The sequence below is a fragment of the Entamoeba invadens genome (assembly GCF_000330505.1).
Source record: "Entamoeba invadens IP1 unplaced genomic scaffold scaff_1105074724629, whole genome shotgun sequence".
NCBI classification, from domain to species: Eukaryota; Evosea; order Mastigamoebida; family Endamoebidae; genus Entamoeba; species Entamoeba invadens.
Genome location: NW_004440426.1, coordinates 815227 through 835216, shown reverse-complemented (window position 1 = coordinate 835216; position 19990 = coordinate 815227). Strand labels below are relative to the sequence as shown.

The following is a 19990-nucleotide window of genomic DNA, read 5'->3' as shown; positions in this document are numbered from 1 at the left end:
ATCATAAAATGCAATTTCTATTAGTGTTTACCATTACTAATAATTGTTAAAACAAATATTAAGAGTTATTCATTGAGTTAACTTAGAAAACACAACTGAAGTAATTAAATAATTTAAAAAATTTATTATTAATAAAAACAGCAAGAGAATAAGTGAGAAACTCAAAAAATGATGAAAAAATAAAGTGAGTTAAATATAATAACAAGGTGTTAATCAATAAAAAAAGAACTGTAAAAAAGATATAAAAGATGTCAGTATTACTTGTTGCACTTATATTGGGCGTCTACGCAGACTCCAATTTCACAAAAATAAACACATTTGAGAGTAACGTGTATATCCACAACTTAGAAGATTTAAACGTTTGTGGTAATTATATATTAATAGATTTATTACTAGACAATTATAATTTGTGTTTTTCACTGTATTTCATAACAAAGCACTAACGACGCAGTTTCAAATGATGGGGAAAATGTATTATAATGCTCCACAAGGTCAAATGGTAACTGTGTTTAAATCGATAAACCACGTCGACGCTGTCTTTCGTGATAATGGCGAGAGGTACTATTCATACCACCGAATGAACGCAACAGCAAATGTCCTCAATCGCACTCACGCGGTGTTTTACAACATCACTTTCGACAAAACGGCATCGACGCATTCACTTTTTATTAATCACAGATTGTGTCGAGAGTATAAGGGAGTCTCTCCATATTTGGACTACGCCTATGTGGACGACGAGAACCAACTCTGTAGAGTCTGTTTTGAGACTGGGAAGTGCATCTCATTTTTGAATTTTGGCATTTTGTCATCATCCGGCCAAAGTGTCATTGACGAGAATGTTCAAAAGATGACATCAGACAGTTCTAAAAACACGGGAAGAGCTGCTCGGATATTATTAATGATTGATCCCGCGTTTGGTGGGACGGAGGAGACATTTAACTCGGCGCGATTGGACTTACTGACTGCATTGGACACGTTAGCAATGGCAAAGTCTAAAACAGGCTCTGCTAATGTTGAAATTGCAGTCCAAAACTACGACGGGACACAGTCGCCGTTCTCTGCAGACTTCAAAGTGACACAAGACGCACTTTCGAAGATTACTTTCTCAGCTACGGAAATCACACCACCCCTCGCGCAAGCCATTTCGTTGATTAAGAATTACACCGGAAGCAACAAAGCAAAGCCTATCATTCTTTCATTGAACAAAGACTCAACACAGTTCAAAGGGCTTGTCGAGAAGTACAACACGACACTCAGAGAAATCAGTGGAATTGTCTATTCCGAATCCTTTGAAACGGCAGCGTCAAGCACTTATTTGGACTATGAGGCCGTCTCCTCGTCTATTAAGGACAAGTTTTACTTCTTCTATAAAACATCGAGTTTGGACTTGATCAACAGTTTGGTCGTCGACCCCGTGATGCACCTCTCAACACGATTTTTATCACAACACATGTGCAAGAGTTGCTATGGGTACTGTTTATTGGCGGGGAATGATACTACCCAATTAGTCTGTGAATTAAAGTCTCCAGACGACAAAGAAGCGATTGAAACAAGTGTTTTTGTGAATGGGTGCACATTCTCAGAGACCGTTGCACTCGTGTATAAAATCATTGGCGGTGTTGGGATGCTGGCGTTGGTTATTGTTGCTATTGTGGAGTTACTTCTTGTTCTGTTACAAAGGGTTTTGTGTGGGTCCGGTCGACAATTCAAAAACGTGATGGCCGAACAAATCACTGTAACTACACAGTCATCCCTTTACGAGGCTGAAGACAACGAAGCTCAAAACCCAATGTTCCAAGACTCGTAATTCGTTCGTGCGTTTTACTTTTGTTCATATAACTTTTTGTATCATTTAGTGTCACAGATGTTACAAAAATGTTACCCGAATTTTGTATCATAAACTGTTACAAAGGGTGTAGAATTAATAAATTAATAATTAAAAATTGGCAAAAAGGATGTTCCTTTTGTTGAATTCTCCTTTGTGTTTGTCGGCGTTGTCGCCGACTTTTGTGGTTTATTTCTGTTCTTTGAATTCTCTATATTCCTCCACTTGTCTTTCAAATCGACACAACTCCTCCCGTCGAACTCATAGGCGCTCAAAATACTTTTCCAATGTCCAACACCAAACTGCTCGACCCCAGCGATCAAATTTTGTGTTTCTTCTTCTGAGAATCGTCGCTTCTTCTTTTTCTGTTTGTTTTCGTCATCTTCGCCTTTTGAAGAAGGTTGTGGCGTTTTCAGCTTTTTCTCTTTCTTCTCCTCTTTTTCACACCGTACCTTTGTATCAGTCTTTTCTTGCAGCTTCTCTTGTGTAACAAGAAAATGATTTTCTGTTGCAGTTACTAACCCACGTGATTTCAAAAATTCCTTCACTTTTGGGTCTTCGCCAAGAACAATATTTTTGAATGTCTGGCAGTCGAGTTGGAGAGCTATTTGCATTTCTCGAATAGTAGTGAAATCACTCGAAGGCCACTCAAATTGCTTTCCCAATATTTGTCCGTTCAAGTAACTAGTGTAAGTGTCGAAGACAAGTGAACTTCCCATTGTGTTTCTGTAATTCTGAAGAAGCATTTTGATGTGGTCAACAGTCCTATCGAGGGGGTATCTAGACAACAGATACTGCACTTCTTGGATATTTTGTAAGTACTTTGGGACATCCATGTATTCATCTTTTGGTGATGCCTTCAGAAGACTGTTTGTCGCATTTAAACAAGTTTTTCTTGAAGGTGTGACAAAAGGGAGTTCTGATGCGGATGGAAGGAGGATGTTCAGTTGTTTGAAAAGGAAATTTGAGTCGACGTGTGACGTAACGAATAAGTGAAAAGAGCAGATCATCCCCAAAATGCCGATTAAAGAAGGTACAGATTCAATCACTTTAGCTTTAGGGTCTGTGTAGTACATTTGAATGACTAATGAAATAGCTGAAGGGAACATAGACAAGTCACAATACGGTGGGGTGATCGATTCCATAAAGTCCATCACATGGAGTAAATTCCGTTTGTTGTGCAACGTTTGTGGGATGTCAAAATCAAAGAGGGCTTTCGCTCGAATAAGTTGATCAAATAAGTCACACGGGATATCTTGATCAATTAAATATTCACATATCGATGCTAAAAGTATTTTATTGTTGTCTTGTGTATTCCCATCACCAGAAGGTGGCGTGTCAAAGTTTTTTAATAGCCGACGAGTCGTTTGACATGCCTCGTCATTCGTCGACATTCGAATTCCTTTGTATTTACCTGTTTCTAGGGTTGTATCAATTCAAATAATCATAGGAAAATAAGTAGGGTTGAGCCATTTTTCAACACTTTTGTTTTTGTTTAGTATTATTTTACACGGGTTTTATTTCATTAATGCGGTGTATTATTAACTAATAAATGCCGTTTCGTATGTGTTTGACTCAAAAATGGAAGAGAAGTCCAATAATTTACTTTGTAAATGATATATTTTATTATTTATTATAATAATATAATATTTGTTATTAGAATTGTTACTTAAGTTGTAATAAAAAGCATTTTAGGATTATCTGTTAACGTCTTTAAGAGTGATATTTTGATGTAAGATGTTTATTAAATAATTTCTTTGTGTTATATAATAAGTTAATTTCATTGATGATAATGAATGACTGTATTGTTATAAAGGTTGTTTGTTGTTAAAGAAAATAATACTTTTAATGATTTATAAAAATAGTAGTGCATGGATGAAGTTATTTGTTCTTCAATAAAAAATGTAATAAGAAACTATAGGTAAAAAAAAACATAAAAATTGGACATTTTTATTTATTATTTTAATTAAAATTATGGTATAAATAACTAAAATAATATTGAATGAATTAATACTATATTTATTGTATACATAAATTATATATTTTAATTAAAAAAAACATTACAATTTTGCCTACTATCAAACATCATTTCCAACATGACTTTTATTTCTCAAAAGAACAAATTCTATACTCAAATTATTTATTTATTATCATTGTACTATTAAAAAAATGTAATAAAAGTATAACTATTAATTATATTAGTCATAACTATAAAAACAGATGAGACACAACTCTTCTCAATTGAAAGAAGTTGTCCGTAAAATTCAGAACAGCTTTAATGAGCTCGAAGAAACGATAAACAAAATGAAACAAAACATTCCACAGCTTGAAAGTGAGGTTAAACAGTTATCATTAGATAAAGCACGTAATGATCAATATTCAATCGAAAGATTACAAATGCGTTTTCACGAATTAAATGAAATGTTGTTATATAAGAAGAAGCTCATTGCTCAAAAGTTCTTTTTAATGAACCCACAACTCAATATAAAGGTTTATGACGTCTCACAATTAATGTATAAGCCAGAAAAACATGTAGCGACTCCTCCCCCAGAGATTGAAACACATTCCATTAACGCAACACAATACCAAGTGGTCGAAACAAATCCATTGAGTGTTGTTAGTCAACCAAGTTGTGTGATTTTAAACCACCCACCACTCACTTCACTAAAGCTGAAAAACTACATCCCACTACTTGTAGCAAAAAAGTTGAACTTTTTGAAGTCTTTGTTCGGACAAAACGTTCAACATTGTTGTGATTTGTCATTTCCAATTCAAGAGACTTTTTCTTTGTCTTCTTCGTCATTGCTATTCATTCAGACATCGTGTAATAACATTTTTGGAATATCATTACAAAGAAAAAGCATCATCCCTTTTATAAGACCAAAAAAGGCAACTTTTGAGGAATTAAGTGAGATCCAATTGGGTGTCATTAATGTGACTAATGACGGTATACAAAGCCAAGTAATCGATTTGTTATTCAAATCAATGCTTGGACCTCACAATGAAAATGTCATTGTGAAGACTTTTGAACCAACCGAAATCTTCATCAATCCACATTGCATCTTTCTGTCTATTTACTCCTTTATTTAAATTTACTATTATTATCTGGTTGTTTTATTAATATCATTAATTAATAATTACCCCGGGCTAACAGGTACAAAGTGACTAATTTTATCGATTAAACTATTTTGATTGATAAATATAGTTTTTGTTTTAGTTTAAAGAAAAATTCATTTTTTTGATTAGTTTTATTATAACGATAATTTGTATATTTATTAGTTTTTATTTTAGTATATTTAGTATAAACATATCAATATTTATAAAATGTCGTTTTAAACATTTAAATAGAAACCACAATTATACAAGTCATTCCTAACTTCTTATTTAGATTTTTTGGTTTTAAAAAAATAATAAAAGGCTTATAAAATGTATTATATTTCTATATGAAAAATATTATAATTATTAATACAATAATAAATACTAAATTAAAAAAAAACAAAAAGGATTTTTTTTAAATAACAATTAAAAAAGGAAAAAATTCCGACCAATTTAAAAAAAGTCTGCCAATCGGCAATTTAATAAGTTTTGGACGATACTTTCACTTTTGATTTACAAATTTGGTAAAATAAATACAAAACGATTAAAAAAAATTTTTAAGTTAAAAAACGAATTTTTGCCCAACAAAAAATAATCTCAATTTTGAGGAAAAAGGTGTTTCTAGTTTAAATAGACAATTGACTTTTACTAAAAATGAATCAGTGTGATTATAAGCTATGAAACATGAAATCTTCCCAAAAAATCATTAATTATTCTTAATAGAATACAATCCCATTTATTTACTATAAAGATCCACTCAAAAACAATCTATTTCTTTTTTATGCACGAATATGGGAAGATACTTATCCGTACAATATAACGGTCTTTCAGATATAAACCATCCAAAATGGGATTTAAACGGTATAGTTTTTTATATTAAAATGATACTATACAGTAAAGAAGATAAAAATGGGGAGACAACTCTATTCACCAGATGGAGTTTGTGACTTCTATTATATTATATAAAAGATTATACTCACATTGGTGAATTAAAGAATCCAACACTCACAAACAGTCAAGTTTCAGTCTCGTCGCCTCGTTCGTTTTCGGGATTTTTCTCCCGTCTATTTGGACGTTTGTTTCTTGTTGTGTCCTCGTCTTAATCTGATTGGAAGTGTTAACAAATAGTCACAGAAATTGCTACACCCCCCATGAATAGAACAAACAGCTCTATCACTACACCACTCTCAGAAGCGGAGGACGACTCGATTCAAAAAACACCCGAAGACTCTCCAGAGAAAGAGAAAGGCCGTTCTTTGTTCCAACAAAGCCCCACAAAGCGAATTAAAATCAACAAGTTAGTCACTCCACTTAAAGTCGACTTCATCGAAACGAAACAACCTGCCACTCCTGACGACAAACAAACCAAACAACTTGACTTTAAATATATTAATGAATATATCCAGGCAACTCCACGTACTCAAAGAAAGATGAAGGAAGATCAACAAGCCCACGAGTTAATGATCTGCACGGAATTTAAAGAGGAAGACAGCGAAGACTTACAGCCAAGGTCATTTGGCTCTCCAAATCTTTCTGTTGCGTCTTCCCCACGAAAGATCGTTACCACCAATCAGTCCGCCTTTTTCAAGAAGAGACAACAAAGAACACAACAACGACCACGAACAATTCAAAACACACACGCAGTACAGTCGATTGAAAATGTCGTCGACGAAGGATGTCCCGCGAGGTTCCTCCGCGACATCAAAAAAGTTGGAGAAGGTGCGATGGGAGAGGTGTATCATGCAGTTGAGAAGGCGACTGAGCGGGAGGTAGCCGTCAAGCGGATCATATTGACACGGAAGAGTATGAATAACATGATGAATGAAATTCTCATTCACAAATCGTTAGTCCACAAAAACGTCGTTTCGTATGTTGGAAGTTACTTAGATGATGGATACTTGTGGGTTGTCATGGAATATATGAATGGAGGGTGTTTGACTGATTTATTGAATGAATACAAATACGGCTTATCACTGAATGAGTGGCAAGTCGCGTTTGTGTTTAAAGAGATGGTGATGGGGTTAGCTTACTTACATGGGAATGGTGTGATCCACAGAGACATTAAAAGTGATAACGTATTGATCTCAAAGAATGGCGATGTCAAACTCGCGGACTTTGGATTTGCTTTAAAGGCTCAGACGTGTCGTGGAATGGTCGGGTCTCCATATTGGATGGCACCAGAAGTCTTGTTAGACTCAACATACACTAACAAGGTAGACATCTACTCGGTCGGTATAGTATTGTTTGAACTGATCGATGGAGAGCCACCACATTATGAATGCAGAGGAGAAGAACTGACGAACGCAATATTGAATGAAGGGATACCGGAACCTAAAAGCACAGAATGTGGCAACGAACTCGTCAAAGTGATGAAGAAATGCACGAACAAACGTCCTGAAAAGCGCCCTGATTGTGTCGACTTACTCATGGAAAATGCAGTGCTGAATTCGTGTCACAAGTCCGACTTCAAGTCTATTGTTCAAATGGTGTTCTCGTGAGTATTATTTTAATTTCATTATTTTGTTCTTTGTGAATTTGTGACGATTTCTTGTGAGTCACAAAAATAAATTAATTTTGTGACACTTTTGAATCAAAAATTTTTGTGCCACAGCCCTAATACTAATAAACTAACTTATAAAATAGAACTAAATGGACGAAGAACATAATAACTTGAATTGTAAGAATACCGTGGACACCACTACATTCACAGACAGCGAACAAAACACTCCAAGATACACTAACAACGACTCAGAAGAAACTTCTGAAGACGTATATGAGACGTTAGAAGACTTAAAAGATATGAATGAGTTTGTGATGAATGAATGGAAGTCCAGTCTCCAACAATTCAATGCGCTCATGAAAATGTATGAACAAATGAAGAACGAGAAGGAAACAATGGTCAAGAAGTTGTACGAAGCTATGGAACAGATCAAACAAATGAAAGAGACGGTAACAGACTTGGCTGAGAAGCACCAACAAGTCTTCAACCAATTGGTCGACGAGAAAAGCAAACACGCGGAAACCCTAAGACTCTTCGAGACTCAAACTCTCAACAAAGTGTTGACTTGTCGCTGTGAAATTTGTATAGAAAACAACTGTATAAGTTCTATTCGAGTGATCAAAGAGGACGAGTTGAACGACGCCATTCAAAAGTTAGAACTGGACAACAAGAAGATGCAGACCAAAATCGACAATTTGAATAATGTGAACGACTTCATTAGTACAACTTTTGACGCACCACCATTGAGTATGAGTGATATCAAAGAGATAGTCAATGGGTATGAAGACATGATTAGATACGAATTAAAGAACACTGAAATTTGCTACTCAGACGCATTCAACAATGACAAAGCACTTTCTGCAATCGACGACTTTGTTGAGGAGAAGTGCAACACGTCCGTTAGGACTGTCATTCCCATCATCAAAAACTTCAGAAAAGCCCTCAACAGAAAGGCTTCAAGAAGAACTACAATATGTGCCACCAACCCCCAAATGGACGAACAACTCTTGAGGTTCCAAAAACTCCAAAGGTCGTCTTCAATCAACTTAAAAAATTCAACAGCTCTACTTGAAAGGAAGAAGAGTCTGTTATCGACACTCAACAAAACCCCAAGAAAAGTGTAAAACCCTCTTTTTCTTCCACTTTTGAGTGCTTTTTTATCGGAAATCAAATTGAATTTTTAAAGTGCTTTAGATTAAAGTCATTACCGATATAATCAATTTTTGGCATAGAGTGCGTCGATGACGTCCTTGTATCTCTTAGCGATAGCTGGTCGTTTCAACTTCAATGCGGCGGTGAGCATTTCATTTTCGGGGTTCCAGTCTTCACTGATCAGCGCGATGTGTTTGACGATTTCCTTCCCACTCAGCCCACTTTCGTTCAATTTCATAATAGAGCGGACCTTTTGGATGACTGATTCGTCGTTACACGCTTCAACAAAGCTCTTTCCTTCAGAAAGTTCTTCGACGACCTTTTTGTTTGGGAGCACGAGAGCAATAGTGAAGTCGTGGAACGCATCCGCGAAGACACAAATTGTGTCGACCACTTTAGAAGTTGCGTATTTTGACTCGATGAGTTCTAATGAGATGTATTCTCCACATGGCTGTTTAATAATGTTTTTCATACGATCGATGATGCACAGATGATGATTGGCGGTGATGGTGCAAATGTCTCCAGTGCACACCCACCCATCTTTTGTGAAGGTTTCCCGTGTTAACTCGGGGCGATTGAAATATCCCTTAGACACTGGTGGGCCTCTTATCATTAATTCTCCTTTTGGTGGGACAGTGTTAGTGAAGTAATTCAAGTCGGGGACATCTCTTAATTTAGCTTCATAATGCGAGAAGAGAAGACCAATAGTCGATGTCGTGCAGTCTCCGGGGGGCATACAACTTGACGCTCCACACAATTCAGTCATCCCAAAGCCTTGAACAACAGCAACACCAGGTAATATGATTGTTAAGAAGGTCTGAAGTTCTGTTGGAAGTGCAGAACCTCCAACAATCAGTTGTTTAATGTTCTTTCCAAAAATGGACTCTTTGATTCCTTGGAAGACCACTTTGTCGATCATTTTTAATAGCGGCATGAACAAATAAGGCGGGCAGATTTGATAATCGATGTATAACCTCTTTTTCAATTCCATACACCCATAGAAGAGTCGCTGCTTTGTTAATGGGGCATTACTAATGTTCTCTAATATCGACTTCCTGACTCTCCCATACACAGTCGGGACACCACAGATGAAAGTCGGCTGTAAAGCTAACATGTCGCTCTTGCAATTCGAACAAGACGTGCCAAGTAATGTCCGTGGATTTGCATAGCCAAGAGACCCAAAGTTGGACAGCACCGCAAACTCAAAACACAATTCAAAAATGTGAGCTAAAGGCAAGTACGCAGGCATCTTGTCATCTTTCAATTCAAAGGAGTCGTTGTACGCTTTACTTAATAACAAAATCTGCTTTTGACCAACTAAGACGCCTTTAGGGTTTCGTGTGGTGCCTGAGGTATACATGATGAAAGCCAAATCTTCACTCTCTACAGTTGGCGTGTTACTCTCATCTTCTTCTGATTCGTTCAACTGCTTAAAACCAGTGATGTGCACTTTCTTTGTGTTATTCAACGGAACGCTTTCGTCATGGTCGACGTCGATAACTTGAAAGTGTTCATCAGCAAAGTCCGGAAGAATTTTGTCGAGCTTGTCGGATGTCTCAGAGGAGACGATTATACCACTACACTTAGTCTCTTCAAGTGCTATTTTGGCAGAGTCTTCCCCTAAAGTAGCATATACTGTCACAACTATTATACCTTGTCTGTTACAAGCTAATGCCATTGCCATCCACTCATATCGCGTCTCACAAAACATCCCAATTTTGTCGCCTTTCTTCAACCCTAACTTCCTAAGACCAGCAGACAGTCGACATACCATATGATAAAATTCAATGGAAGATATCCACTTGTAATCGGACATCTTGTACTTGTATAAATTCTTTTCGACATCTTTCCCATTCACTTTGACAGTATATGTCTTCACAGAGACTTTATCGAGCTGCTCCCGGTACCCAATGAAATCTTTTTTCTCAGTCTTCGCAAAACTGTTCACTAAGTCCGCTATGGTGGTATTCCCTTGTGGCGTAAAATCAGTTAACTTCTCGACTCCTTTGTACCCGCGAAGAATGCGCGTCTCACCAGGGTTCGCTACACCAACCCATTCGCCTTCTTTCTCCTTCGGATATCCCTTCGGGCGCAAGAAGTAAAGAATAACACAAGTCACCACAGTAACTACAAGCAAAGTCTCCAAGAACATGTGCTTTTTCAATTGAATTTTTCAAATGAATTAATTCACACGCATTTTTGTGCTTTGCACTTTTGGGAGATCATTTTAAGTATTCGCCACTTTTCCTGAGAATATTGAAACACTCCAAGTCACTTGGATTTGGTGTTTAAAATGCTCCTTTCTTTAATCGACAGTTCTCTCATCCATTTCCATCGATGGTTCTGTTTGAATGTAAAATTTATTATATGCAAACTATATTTTTTTTTCATTGAAACAGTTAAGGAAATTTGATTCACTTGATTTCAATTTTGAAGGCATTTCAAGCGTTTGAGAGCCTTTTTAATAACATTTATAGAAATATTTTTATAAAAAATAGTTTATTGTGTGTTTTTCTAAAAAATGCAGATTTTTATTTAAACAGAACTAATTAACAAATCGTTTAATTAAAAATACTATTATTGAACTAATCACCATTTACCAATGGATTTTTTATTTTTCCTATTTTGATATGGCATTTGCTCTACTCAGCAAAATTAGTGATTTGTTTTTTTTAAAATACAATTCCTCAAAAAATGCATGAAAATCTCTTAACACTTGACAAGTTATGACCAACATTGAAACACATTTTTTTGTAAAATTTTGTTGTTCTTCCCTTTTCTCTTTTAATGTATTATATGTATTTGATTTTTTTGTAGTAAAATTATAATACAGTAAAGTGTTATTGGAATGACAGATTTTTTTCTAACAAAACGAGAAATTTTATTACAAAAATAGCATTTTCAGTTCGAAATAAAAATAGGCAAAATCCTTCTGAGTTCCTACAACGAAGTTTTTTTTTGTTCCCGAAATGATAGACTTTTAGTTGCTCACATTCGAAGCCACAAAGTGAGAGAAGTGAATCTCCCCTTTTTTGAAGAATCAAAATTCCTGATAAGCGCAAATAAAAGGGGAAGATATCTTCAAAGACCACTTCATGTCTTCCGTCGCCCAAACACAAAACAGTGACTCCCACATCCATCGTGATGGAGACTTGATCTACATGGAATGTAAAGAGAACTTCCACAACAAGAGAGTCGGAGAAGACTCTTTTGAGGACTATGTCTCGCACAACGCCTACGAGCTGTTTGCGCGCCGATGTAACAAGTATCCCACTGCTGATGTGCTTGGGTATAAAGAGAAGTTACCGACTGGGAAGTATCCGAAGGACATTGGATTCTCTTGGTATACTGGTGAACAAGCGTTACAGATAGCGAATGAGATTGGAAGTGGTGTGAAGAACATATACAACCTTCCTAAAGGATCCTTTGTTGGGATCTTCTACCCTAATAGAGCGGAGTGGGTTCTTGTATGCCAAGGACTGATTCGAATGGGGTTAGTCCCAGTCCCGTTGTACGCAACGTTAGGAGTTAATTCCATCAATTACATCATCGATCTGACGGGAATGTCTCTCATCTTCGTCTCCAGCGAAACCGTCGCAAAAGTCCCGGAACTCAAGTCATCGAAAACTGACGTCAATTTCGTCTATATTGATCCAGTCGTACCTTTGACTGTCAGTTCAGAACATATTAAGACTATCACTGAAATCAAAGAAAGTGGGAAGAGCAATATGGTAGATGCAGACTTACCAACACCAGACGACTTGTACTCGATCTTTTTCACAAGCGGAACAAGTGGTGTTCCAAAGGGTGTTGTCCATACACACAAGTCTTTCCTCTCAGCAGTTTGCACTTTCCAGTCACTTAATATGTACGACAAAGATACCATCGCACTTGGGAGAACAACATATTCGTACCTCCCAATGGCTCATTGCTTTGAACATGAAGTCTGTTACATCTTTGTGTTGGGCTATGGCAGAGTCGCATTCAATTGTGGTGGACTCGGGGAGCTACTCAACGAAATCCAAAACTGCAACCCCGACCACTTGATCGCAGTCCCAAGAGTGTTGCAACGCGTGAAAATGGCTATGGACGCATACATCGCATCAACTAATTTCATATCAAGAATGATCACCCCACCGTCCGCACTGTTGGGAACTAAGCTGAGAACTATCATCAACGGCTCCGCACCACTTACTATGGAGATATACAACTACTTCAGAGTTAATTTGCCTAACACTCTGATTTTGCAAGGGTACGGCTCCACTGAAACGTTTGGAGGCGTCTGCTGTAACGCTAAGGGACTCCACGACCCTGAAATTCTGTCGATTGGAAGTCCATTCTTACACACCACTTTTAGAATCAGAAGTGTCCCGGACATGGAGTATTTGACTTCAGACAATCCACCAACTGGGGAATTGGAGATTAAGAGCACTAACAACTTCAAGGAATACTTTAAAATGCCGGATTTGACGAAAGCCTCATACACCGAAGATGGGTTCTTTGTTACAGGCGATATTGTTAAGATGAATGTTGATGGCTCGATTTCTATTATAGACAGAAGATCCAATTTAATCAAATTGGCCCAAGGCGAGTTTGTTGCGGTTGAAGCCGTCGAGATGTCGATGCTTGGAGGGAGAGTACACCAAGCCTTTGTCAACGGAGTTTCTACAGACAACTTTGTCGTTGGCGTTGTTGTCGTTGGCAAGGATGATGTAGTTACTGAAGAAGACATGATGGCAGAAGTGAAAGAGAATTTGGAGAAGAAAGGGTTCCCCGCCTTTGCCATTCCAAAGGCACTCTATATCGAACACACGCCATTTTCAGAAGACAACGATTTACTTACTCCGTCTCTCAAGCTGAGAAGAGCGAACTTGAAGAAACACTATCAGCAAGAAATCGACAAGATGCGTGCTCGTATTAATAATAAGAATTGAATATTCAATTGAATTAGTTAATGCGTTTCATATTCTTTATCAATAATAATAATTAATAATAGTAAATAATAGTATATTGATACTTTCTATAACAATTTTAATAACATTTTAATAACAAAATAAAGACCAATAACTTGAGCAAATGAACTGATAAAACTGTAAAAAGAACACAAACAAAATGGAAATAGGGACGAACGTCCAAATCGACTCTTTTAAACAGTATTTTACGTTTGATCCGACGTATAAGGACTTGAAGGAAATTGGAATGAACGTTGGGTTTGATACGATGTCGATTAGGTCTATTGCGTGGAGAGTCTTTTTGGGCTCGTTGAAGGGAGTGTGCGGTGACGAGTGGATTGAGCAAGTCAAGGTGCAACGAGAGAAGTATCAGGTTCTTGTTGACAAACTTGAGAATGGCCCCATTCGAGAAGCCAATTTGAAAAAGTTGAATAGCAACATAGTCACCACGCCCGATCCATTGTCTAATGAACACACTGTTTGTTAACTATACATATATAGCAACTTTATTATAATAAATAATACTCTAATAAGTAGACGCCGTGGTGTATGCACTTTGATGAAATGGATGTTGAGAAACGTGTCAGTGTAGATGTTCTCCGATTGTTTAGTGAGTACTCTTTTTTCAAGAACGAAGACGTGAGAGAACACATTAAAAGAGTCTGTGTCATCTATTCTTTAGAACACATGGATTTACAGTACAATCAAGGCTTTCATGAGTTGGTTGGTGTTATGTTCTACGCCCTCTCACAAGATTTGGAACAATGGAAGTTGAAGAAGGCTGGAATTGAACAGGCGTTACAAGACGAATACCAAAGAAGAATCAATGGAGATATAGTTAGAGTCTTAAACTACCTCTTCGATGAACAATACTTGGAACATGACGCTTATACCCTTTTCTCATTGTTAATGAATAATGTGAGGGACTTCTATGACCCTTCGGAAACGAGAAACTCTCTTATTGAATCACCTGATGGGTCTTCGACGCACGTTTGTTATTTTCGAGTGGATTGGAGTTCAATTCAGAGTCGTGTCATATTCATTAATAGACAAAATTGATGTTAAAATGTGAGAAATTGTTCAAAGAGCTTGAGAAGCTTGACAATCAAATGTACTTACATTTGAAATATGATGGCATTCATTTGGTTCTTTTTGGGACGTTTGTTTTACAGCATTCTATCTATTTCTTAATCTATTCATCTAATTCAAATTAATAAGTAACACTCTAGTCGATGGCTTAGACTTCTCTTCGATCGAGAATTTTTAGTGAATGATGTTCTTAATATTTGGGACGCCATATTTTCATATGGAAACGACTTAGAATTTGTCGACTATTTATTCCTTGCGATGGTCATTTACATTCGTGAACCAAGTTTGTTATATATTATAATATTATAATATTATAATATTATAATATTATATTATTATATTATAATTTAAATGGTAAATAGTTTCTTATAAATTAACAAATAGTATTAAAATCATTACAATACTCCACTACGATGATGTTCTTTATGAAGTATCCAGACACTTCAGATGTGAGAGATATTATAGTCATCGCAAAACAATTGGCAGAGAAGAAAGGAGTGTATGACCCCCTTCCTTATATCAAAATAGAGAGTGCCGCGCCGCCCGTTGTGACAACGAAAACCAAAAGAAGGCAAGCGAGTGAATCCAAAAAAGAACAAGAGAAGAAACAGTTAGAAGCCGTGAAACAAGAGTCTGAGAAACAATATGCGGAACAACAGTCGAAAAAGAAAGAGGAGTTAACGAAAGAGTTTGTGAAAGTGAAAGTCTCGCAGTCGATTAAACTTCTTCAGTCGTCCATCTCGAATGAAGGGACTGTTTCCGACATCTCCAATATCATTGAAGCACTTTCCGAGCTCAAGTTGATCAAAGCCTTAATGAATGACATGATTCCTCCTTCACAAGAGGAAGAACTTTTTAAAGAGCTCAATTAAGTTTTCTGTGTTTTTTTTCTTTATATATCGCGGTGACTAGCAACAACGTGGCAAGAACATCAAAAAATTAGTCATTTGTTCTCTGATGATGATGGCAATTCTTCAACGGCAACATCCGTGTCTGTTGATGCGTCTTTATTAAGTCTTTGAGAAATTTGAGTTGGTTTTGGTGTTGGTTCTGTGAATGAAAAACTGTTGATGTCTTCAACAGAGACTTCTGTTGTCTTCGACGCCTCTTTTTGTGAACTTGTCGGTTGGTGTTTTTCAGTTTGACTCGACGTCTGGGAGTCATTAAAATTGACATTAGGCCCGTCCAGAACAATTGGGTCTTTATTGAGTTCGGTATTGCCAATCACAGGGATTCGAAATTCTTTATTTTCTTGTAATTCTTTTGGGGGTTCTATTTCCATTGATGGCATTTCTTTGTGTTTCTCATTACTATTTATATCATTTCTTTTTTCTACTTCCAAAGGAAGAGACTCTTTAATGCCTTGAGTACTAGTATTTTTACTAGTATTTATACTATTATCACTGGTTTTAAGATGCTCCGTCTTGTCTTGCGGCTCATTTCTAAATTCAGTGTAATTGTCTTCTTCAACAGCTTCATCCCCATCCCCCTCTAAATCAGAGTCCTTCACATAATACATCTCCATCACATTCCCCGTCTTCTTCACTAATCTTCCTTGTAAGAATTGAGGCACATTCTCCACTTCTATTTCCTCTTCACTACTCTCATAGATGTCATTCTCGACGTCTTGATATTGATCTTTAATATAAACTTTCTTCCGCTCAACGTCAGTAAGCCGCTCATACAAATTGAAGTTGGGAAAGGGCACTTGGAAACTTTGTTTGTGGTATGGGCAGAAATCGCTGTGGTCCCAGTCCGAGGCGATGACCTTTCGATTCACAATGAACTTCGAGACTTCGCACTTCATCAGCCATTTTGTGATCAACTCGCTTTCTGTAGAATTTGGATGCTCCAAGACAAACAAGTTCTTCAAGTCTTTCGAGTTGAAAAAAATTTCTCCAACAACCGTCCACTTGTCTTCAAACAATGCAGACGCCTTGACATTACTCCCCTCGAACTTTGGGGTTCTGCAGACTTTAGTATGTTCAAGTAGTTTCTTAATAGTAAAGAAACATTCAAAACAGTTCAAGCACTTCAGAGTCGGGTTTGCCGAGGAATTTAAAATCTTTGTACTTGAATTTTGCATCATCGAGTGACTCTGTGGACATCTCTTGTGTACTAAATTGTCGAATTTCTCTTTAATGATCTCTGCCATAAGAGGAGAATACCTTGTGAAACTCAAATCAAACAACTTGCTTAAGGGTTCTGTTGTTCTGTACTCCACGTTCTTTGAAAACAGCGACTTTAAAAAGCAGAATGCCTTATAGTGATACTTCGAGAGTATGAGCTCCTCAATAAAGTGGAAGTTGTGGCCTTGAAGAAGACAAGACGGGTCTTGTAAACACTTCTCGAAGTATACTTCAATGAACTTCTTCATGAAGTCTTGTGTTGGGCGCAAAGGACTTTGTATCAAATTTTGGACAACAGATATTATAGGCACACCAATTATATTAGTAGTAAAGAAGTAAGACGCCACTCTTTTGGGAAATGCGACATATTCAACCACATGTGCTATTTTCTTGTATTGGTCTTTTGTATAATTGGTGGCTTGTTCGACTAAATCTTGAATTGTTTCTTCTATAAACTGAGCGATTCTGACTTCGCCTATTTCACCTAATGTATCGAAATACCCCGACGCTACTATGTCTGATACCCTCTTCTTTAAATCAACAAGAAGTAAAGAAAAGACCGCTTGGTAGTGATAGTTACAATTCGAGAGTAATTTGAGAAGCAATTTTTTCCCATTGATCTTAAGAAGACCAATAAAGAGTTCGGTACCAAACGGAAGTGTTCGAAAAGAAGTTTCTGCGTACATATTTACAATGCTTTTGATCAAATCTTGGTTGTCCAAATTTTCAATAAATAAATTCACTTCATTCTGTAAAATAGGGTTTGGAAGAGGGGTTTTTGTTATCGCCGAATTAATGATGTCTGCAAGACTTTGTTTGAAGTGATTGTCTGTTGTTTTGTCCATACGGGGAGGAATATAGTCTGTCCCCTCTTGTATTGGAGAATTAAGTAAAGTAGTAATAGGGCAAATGACTTGTGACACCTCCATTGTTTGTTTGATATGGAATTTTAAAAATTAATTCAACAGTTTTCGAGTTTCATACTCAGAAGAAAAGGACTAAAGCACTATAATTTGTTATTGCCACTTCATATTTTTAATAATTTCAATAACAAAAAAATAACAAAAATATTATAATGAAAGATTTTATTCGTTTGAATGATGTTAAGATTATAAAAGAGTTTAATTAGTTTCTAATTATTTTTTATTTTTTACTATTATATAGTTAAAAGCATTTCAAAAGATTTGGTAAATAGAAAGAAATAAATTTGTTAATTATTTTAAAGAAATGAAGAAGGTCAATAAGAGCAATATATGCTTAATAAAAAAATGAACAATAATACTCTACCATTCATATCGATGAATATTGTTATTGATCGAAGTGTGTAATACTTTTTTTGTGAATCAAAACGCATTATTCAAAAAGTATCAAACATATAAAAAAGTAGAAGGAGGTGATATTTATATCAAAAAAAAGATGAATATTCTACTGCACACATGCAAACAAATCAAGATCATACCACTCTATTAACACAGTTAAATAGTATATATACCGTTATTAATTATTACCTCTTAAAAAACATTTAAATAGAAAACACAGCTAAAAAAAATAATCGACCTCTAAACATGAACTATATCCCGTTAATTAAGTCTTAAATACAACAACCACCAAGTCAGTTTACAAATCCTCAAAAACAAAAAGCGGAATAAAAAGATCAGACTGAAAAAGCATAACAAATGGGAATTATAAAGGGGAAGAAGAAAGGAAAGGAACAAGAAGTCGGAAACATCGTTGTCCCATACTCTGAGGTCCAGAAGTGTGACGCAATATCAAAGGATTCCCCCCATGGAGAAGTGTATATCAGTCTCTTTAAAAAGACCAAAACAGTGGTGAAAATTTTGAATAAGACGGACCAGTCCAAATTCAAGGAAGACACAGATACACTGAAGAAGATTTTCCACCCAAATATCATCTTGATAATGGGCGTTTGTGTTGAAAAGAGTGTCACGGCTGTTATTATGGAGTCGATGAAGTGCAATATGTACTCTGTTATCTATGAACCAACCCGTTGCCCAAAAGCTCTCCAAAACTTGACTCAACTGTCCAAGTTCAAAATTCTTCGCGAGATAGCTGTCGGCTTAGCTTTCGTTCAGACGGTTGCTCATGTATTCCACGGAGACTTGAAGCTCAACAACATTCTCTTTGATGACTCTGGAAAGGTCAAGATCTCTGATTTGTATTACACGGCGTACAGAACACCAACCAAAAAAGACAAGGAGAGTTACTATGTCTGTGGGAAGACGGGTAACTTGTATCAAGCTCCTGAAGTGTGGTCTGGGAGTGCACCCACACAAGAGTCTGATATTTATTCCTTTGCATTGATCATCATCGAATTCTTGGAAGGGAAGGCCACCTTCTATGGAGATCAGAACATCGCCAACGACGCTGTTATAGCTAAGTTCTTGGAGCTCAAAAGTCAGATCAAAATACCCGACGAGTTCTCTCCGTCTCTGAAAGAAATTTTAAAAGGTGCTTTGAAGTATAATCCAAAGGAGAGACCAACCATCGACGCCGTCTTGAAACAATTTGATGAGATAGTAGTCGACTCGACAATGAAATCTAAAGACGCCATTGCATTCTGGAGGAAGAATTACACGGATGGGGAGGTTCCTATGTACGAAATACCATACGAAGATATGTTGGAGGCGATCCCTACCTTCCCACAAAGTTCAACAGAAGCCGAGGCTATTGCGGAGGAAATTGCTAAATACTTCCCCGCGGAAGGAACAGTCTCCGCTGTCGACTTTGACACGGTTGTGAACTGGTTTGGGCCGTTCTTCGGGGAACAAGCCATCTTCGATGAGATGTTAAAGATAGCGCAGGCTCAATACTTCGCGGGGTTGATCGATAAGAAAGTCGCGGAAGGAAGACTCTCGGGAAAGGTCGATGGGACTTATTTGGTCAGGATGTCGACGACCGACCCTATTAAGTCACCATTCACTATCACACGTAACGCTAATGGAAGCTCAAAGCATCACCGAATAGAAAGAAAGTCATATAAAATGAGTGATGAAATCAGATACTCCTCAACTATCGATAAAAAGACATACAGCTCAAAGACACTTCCAGGCTTGTTGGAAGCGCTAAAGCAGTCGCACATTATTACAGTCGAGGATGATGGGCAGGAAACAGGAAACTATGGAACTGCGTAATTCAGTGCATTAAACCATTTAATCACTTTGTTTTCGTCCATCTGTTGAGAAAAGAACTATATGGTGCTTGTTTAATAATAATTTTTACTTATTAT

At 36.8% G+C, this 19990-nt stretch overlaps 10 protein-coding genes across 10 annotated transcripts; 7 read left to right on the top strand and 3 right to left on the bottom strand.

Moving 5' to 3' along the window:
* Positions 1-248: 248 nt before the first annotated feature.
* EIN_023660 (hypothetical protein) lies at positions 249-1807 on the top strand (the record flags this gene model as incomplete). Its single annotated transcript, XM_004257400.1, has 2 exons — positions 249-359; positions 452-1807. 2 exons carry the CDS (start codon positions 249-251, stop codon positions 1805-1807), a joined length of 1467 nt encoding a protein of 488 aa, XP_004257448.1.
* Positions 1808-1929: 122 nt separating this feature from the next.
* EIN_023650 (hypothetical protein) lies at positions 1930-3219 on the bottom strand (the record flags this gene model as incomplete). The annotated part of the gene is made up of 1 exon (XM_004257399.1): positions 1930-3219. The coding sequence occupies one exon, from the start codon at positions 3217-3219 to the stop codon at positions 1930-1932; it is 1290 nt and encodes a 429-aa protein (XP_004257447.1).
* Positions 3220-4045: 826 nt separating this feature from the next.
* EIN_023640 (hypothetical protein) lies at positions 4046-4915 on the top strand (the record flags this gene model as incomplete). Its single annotated transcript, XM_004257398.1, has 1 exon — positions 4046-4915. The coding sequence occupies one exon, from the start codon at positions 4046-4048 to the stop codon at positions 4913-4915; it is 870 nt and encodes a 289-aa protein (XP_004257446.1).
* A 1157-nt stretch (positions 4916-6072) lies between these two features.
* EIN_023630 (serine/threonine protein kinase PAK, putative) lies at positions 6073-7419 on the top strand (the record flags this gene model as incomplete). The annotated part of the gene is made up of 1 exon (XM_004257397.1): positions 6073-7419. One exon carries the CDS (start codon positions 6073-6075, stop codon positions 7417-7419), a length of 1347 nt encoding a protein of 448 aa, XP_004257445.1.
* A 151-nt stretch (positions 7420-7570) lies between these two features.
* On the top strand, positions 7571-8545 carry EIN_023620 (hypothetical protein; the record flags this gene model as incomplete). Its single annotated transcript, XM_004257396.1, has 1 exon — positions 7571-8545. One exon carries the CDS (start codon positions 7571-7573, stop codon positions 8543-8545), a length of 975 nt encoding a protein of 324 aa, XP_004257444.1.
* Positions 8546-8637: 92 nt separating this feature from the next.
* On the bottom strand, positions 8638-10725 carry EIN_023610 (long-chain-fatty-acid--CoA ligase, putative; the record flags this gene model as incomplete). Its single annotated transcript, XM_004257395.1, has 1 exon — positions 8638-10725. One exon carries the CDS (start codon positions 10723-10725, stop codon positions 8638-8640), a length of 2088 nt encoding a protein of 695 aa, XP_004257443.1.
* A 943-nt stretch (positions 10726-11668) lies between these two features.
* EIN_023600 (4-coumarate--CoA ligase, putative) lies at positions 11669-13507 on the top strand (the record flags this gene model as incomplete). The annotated part of the gene is made up of 1 exon (XM_004257394.1): positions 11669-13507. The coding sequence occupies one exon, from the start codon at positions 11669-11671 to the stop codon at positions 13505-13507; it is 1839 nt and encodes a 612-aa protein (XP_004257442.1).
* Positions 13508-13685: 178 nt separating this feature from the next.
* EIN_023590 (hypothetical protein) lies at positions 13686-15486 on the top strand (the record flags this gene model as incomplete). Its single annotated transcript, XM_004257393.1, has 6 exons — positions 13686-14003; positions 14063-14322; positions 14368-14515; positions 14575-14684; positions 14755-14897; positions 14999-15486. The coding sequence occupies 6 exons, from the start codon at positions 13686-13688 to the stop codon at positions 15484-15486; spliced, it is 1467 nt and encodes a 488-aa protein (XP_004257441.1).
* A 71-nt stretch (positions 15487-15557) lies between these two features.
* On the bottom strand, positions 15558-17672 carry EIN_023580 (hypothetical protein; the record flags this gene model as incomplete). Its single annotated transcript, XM_004257392.1, has 1 exon — positions 15558-17672. The coding sequence occupies one exon, from the start codon at positions 17670-17672 to the stop codon at positions 15558-15560; it is 2115 nt and encodes a 704-aa protein (XP_004257440.1).
* A 747-nt stretch (positions 17673-18419) lies between these two features.
* On the top strand, positions 18420-19895 carry EIN_023570 (tyrosine protein kinase, putative; the record flags this gene model as incomplete). The annotated part of the gene is made up of 1 exon (XM_004257391.1): positions 18420-19895. The coding sequence occupies one exon, from the start codon at positions 18420-18422 to the stop codon at positions 19893-19895; it is 1476 nt and encodes a 491-aa protein (XP_004257439.1).
* Between the last annotated feature and the right edge of the window lie 95 nt (positions 19896-19990).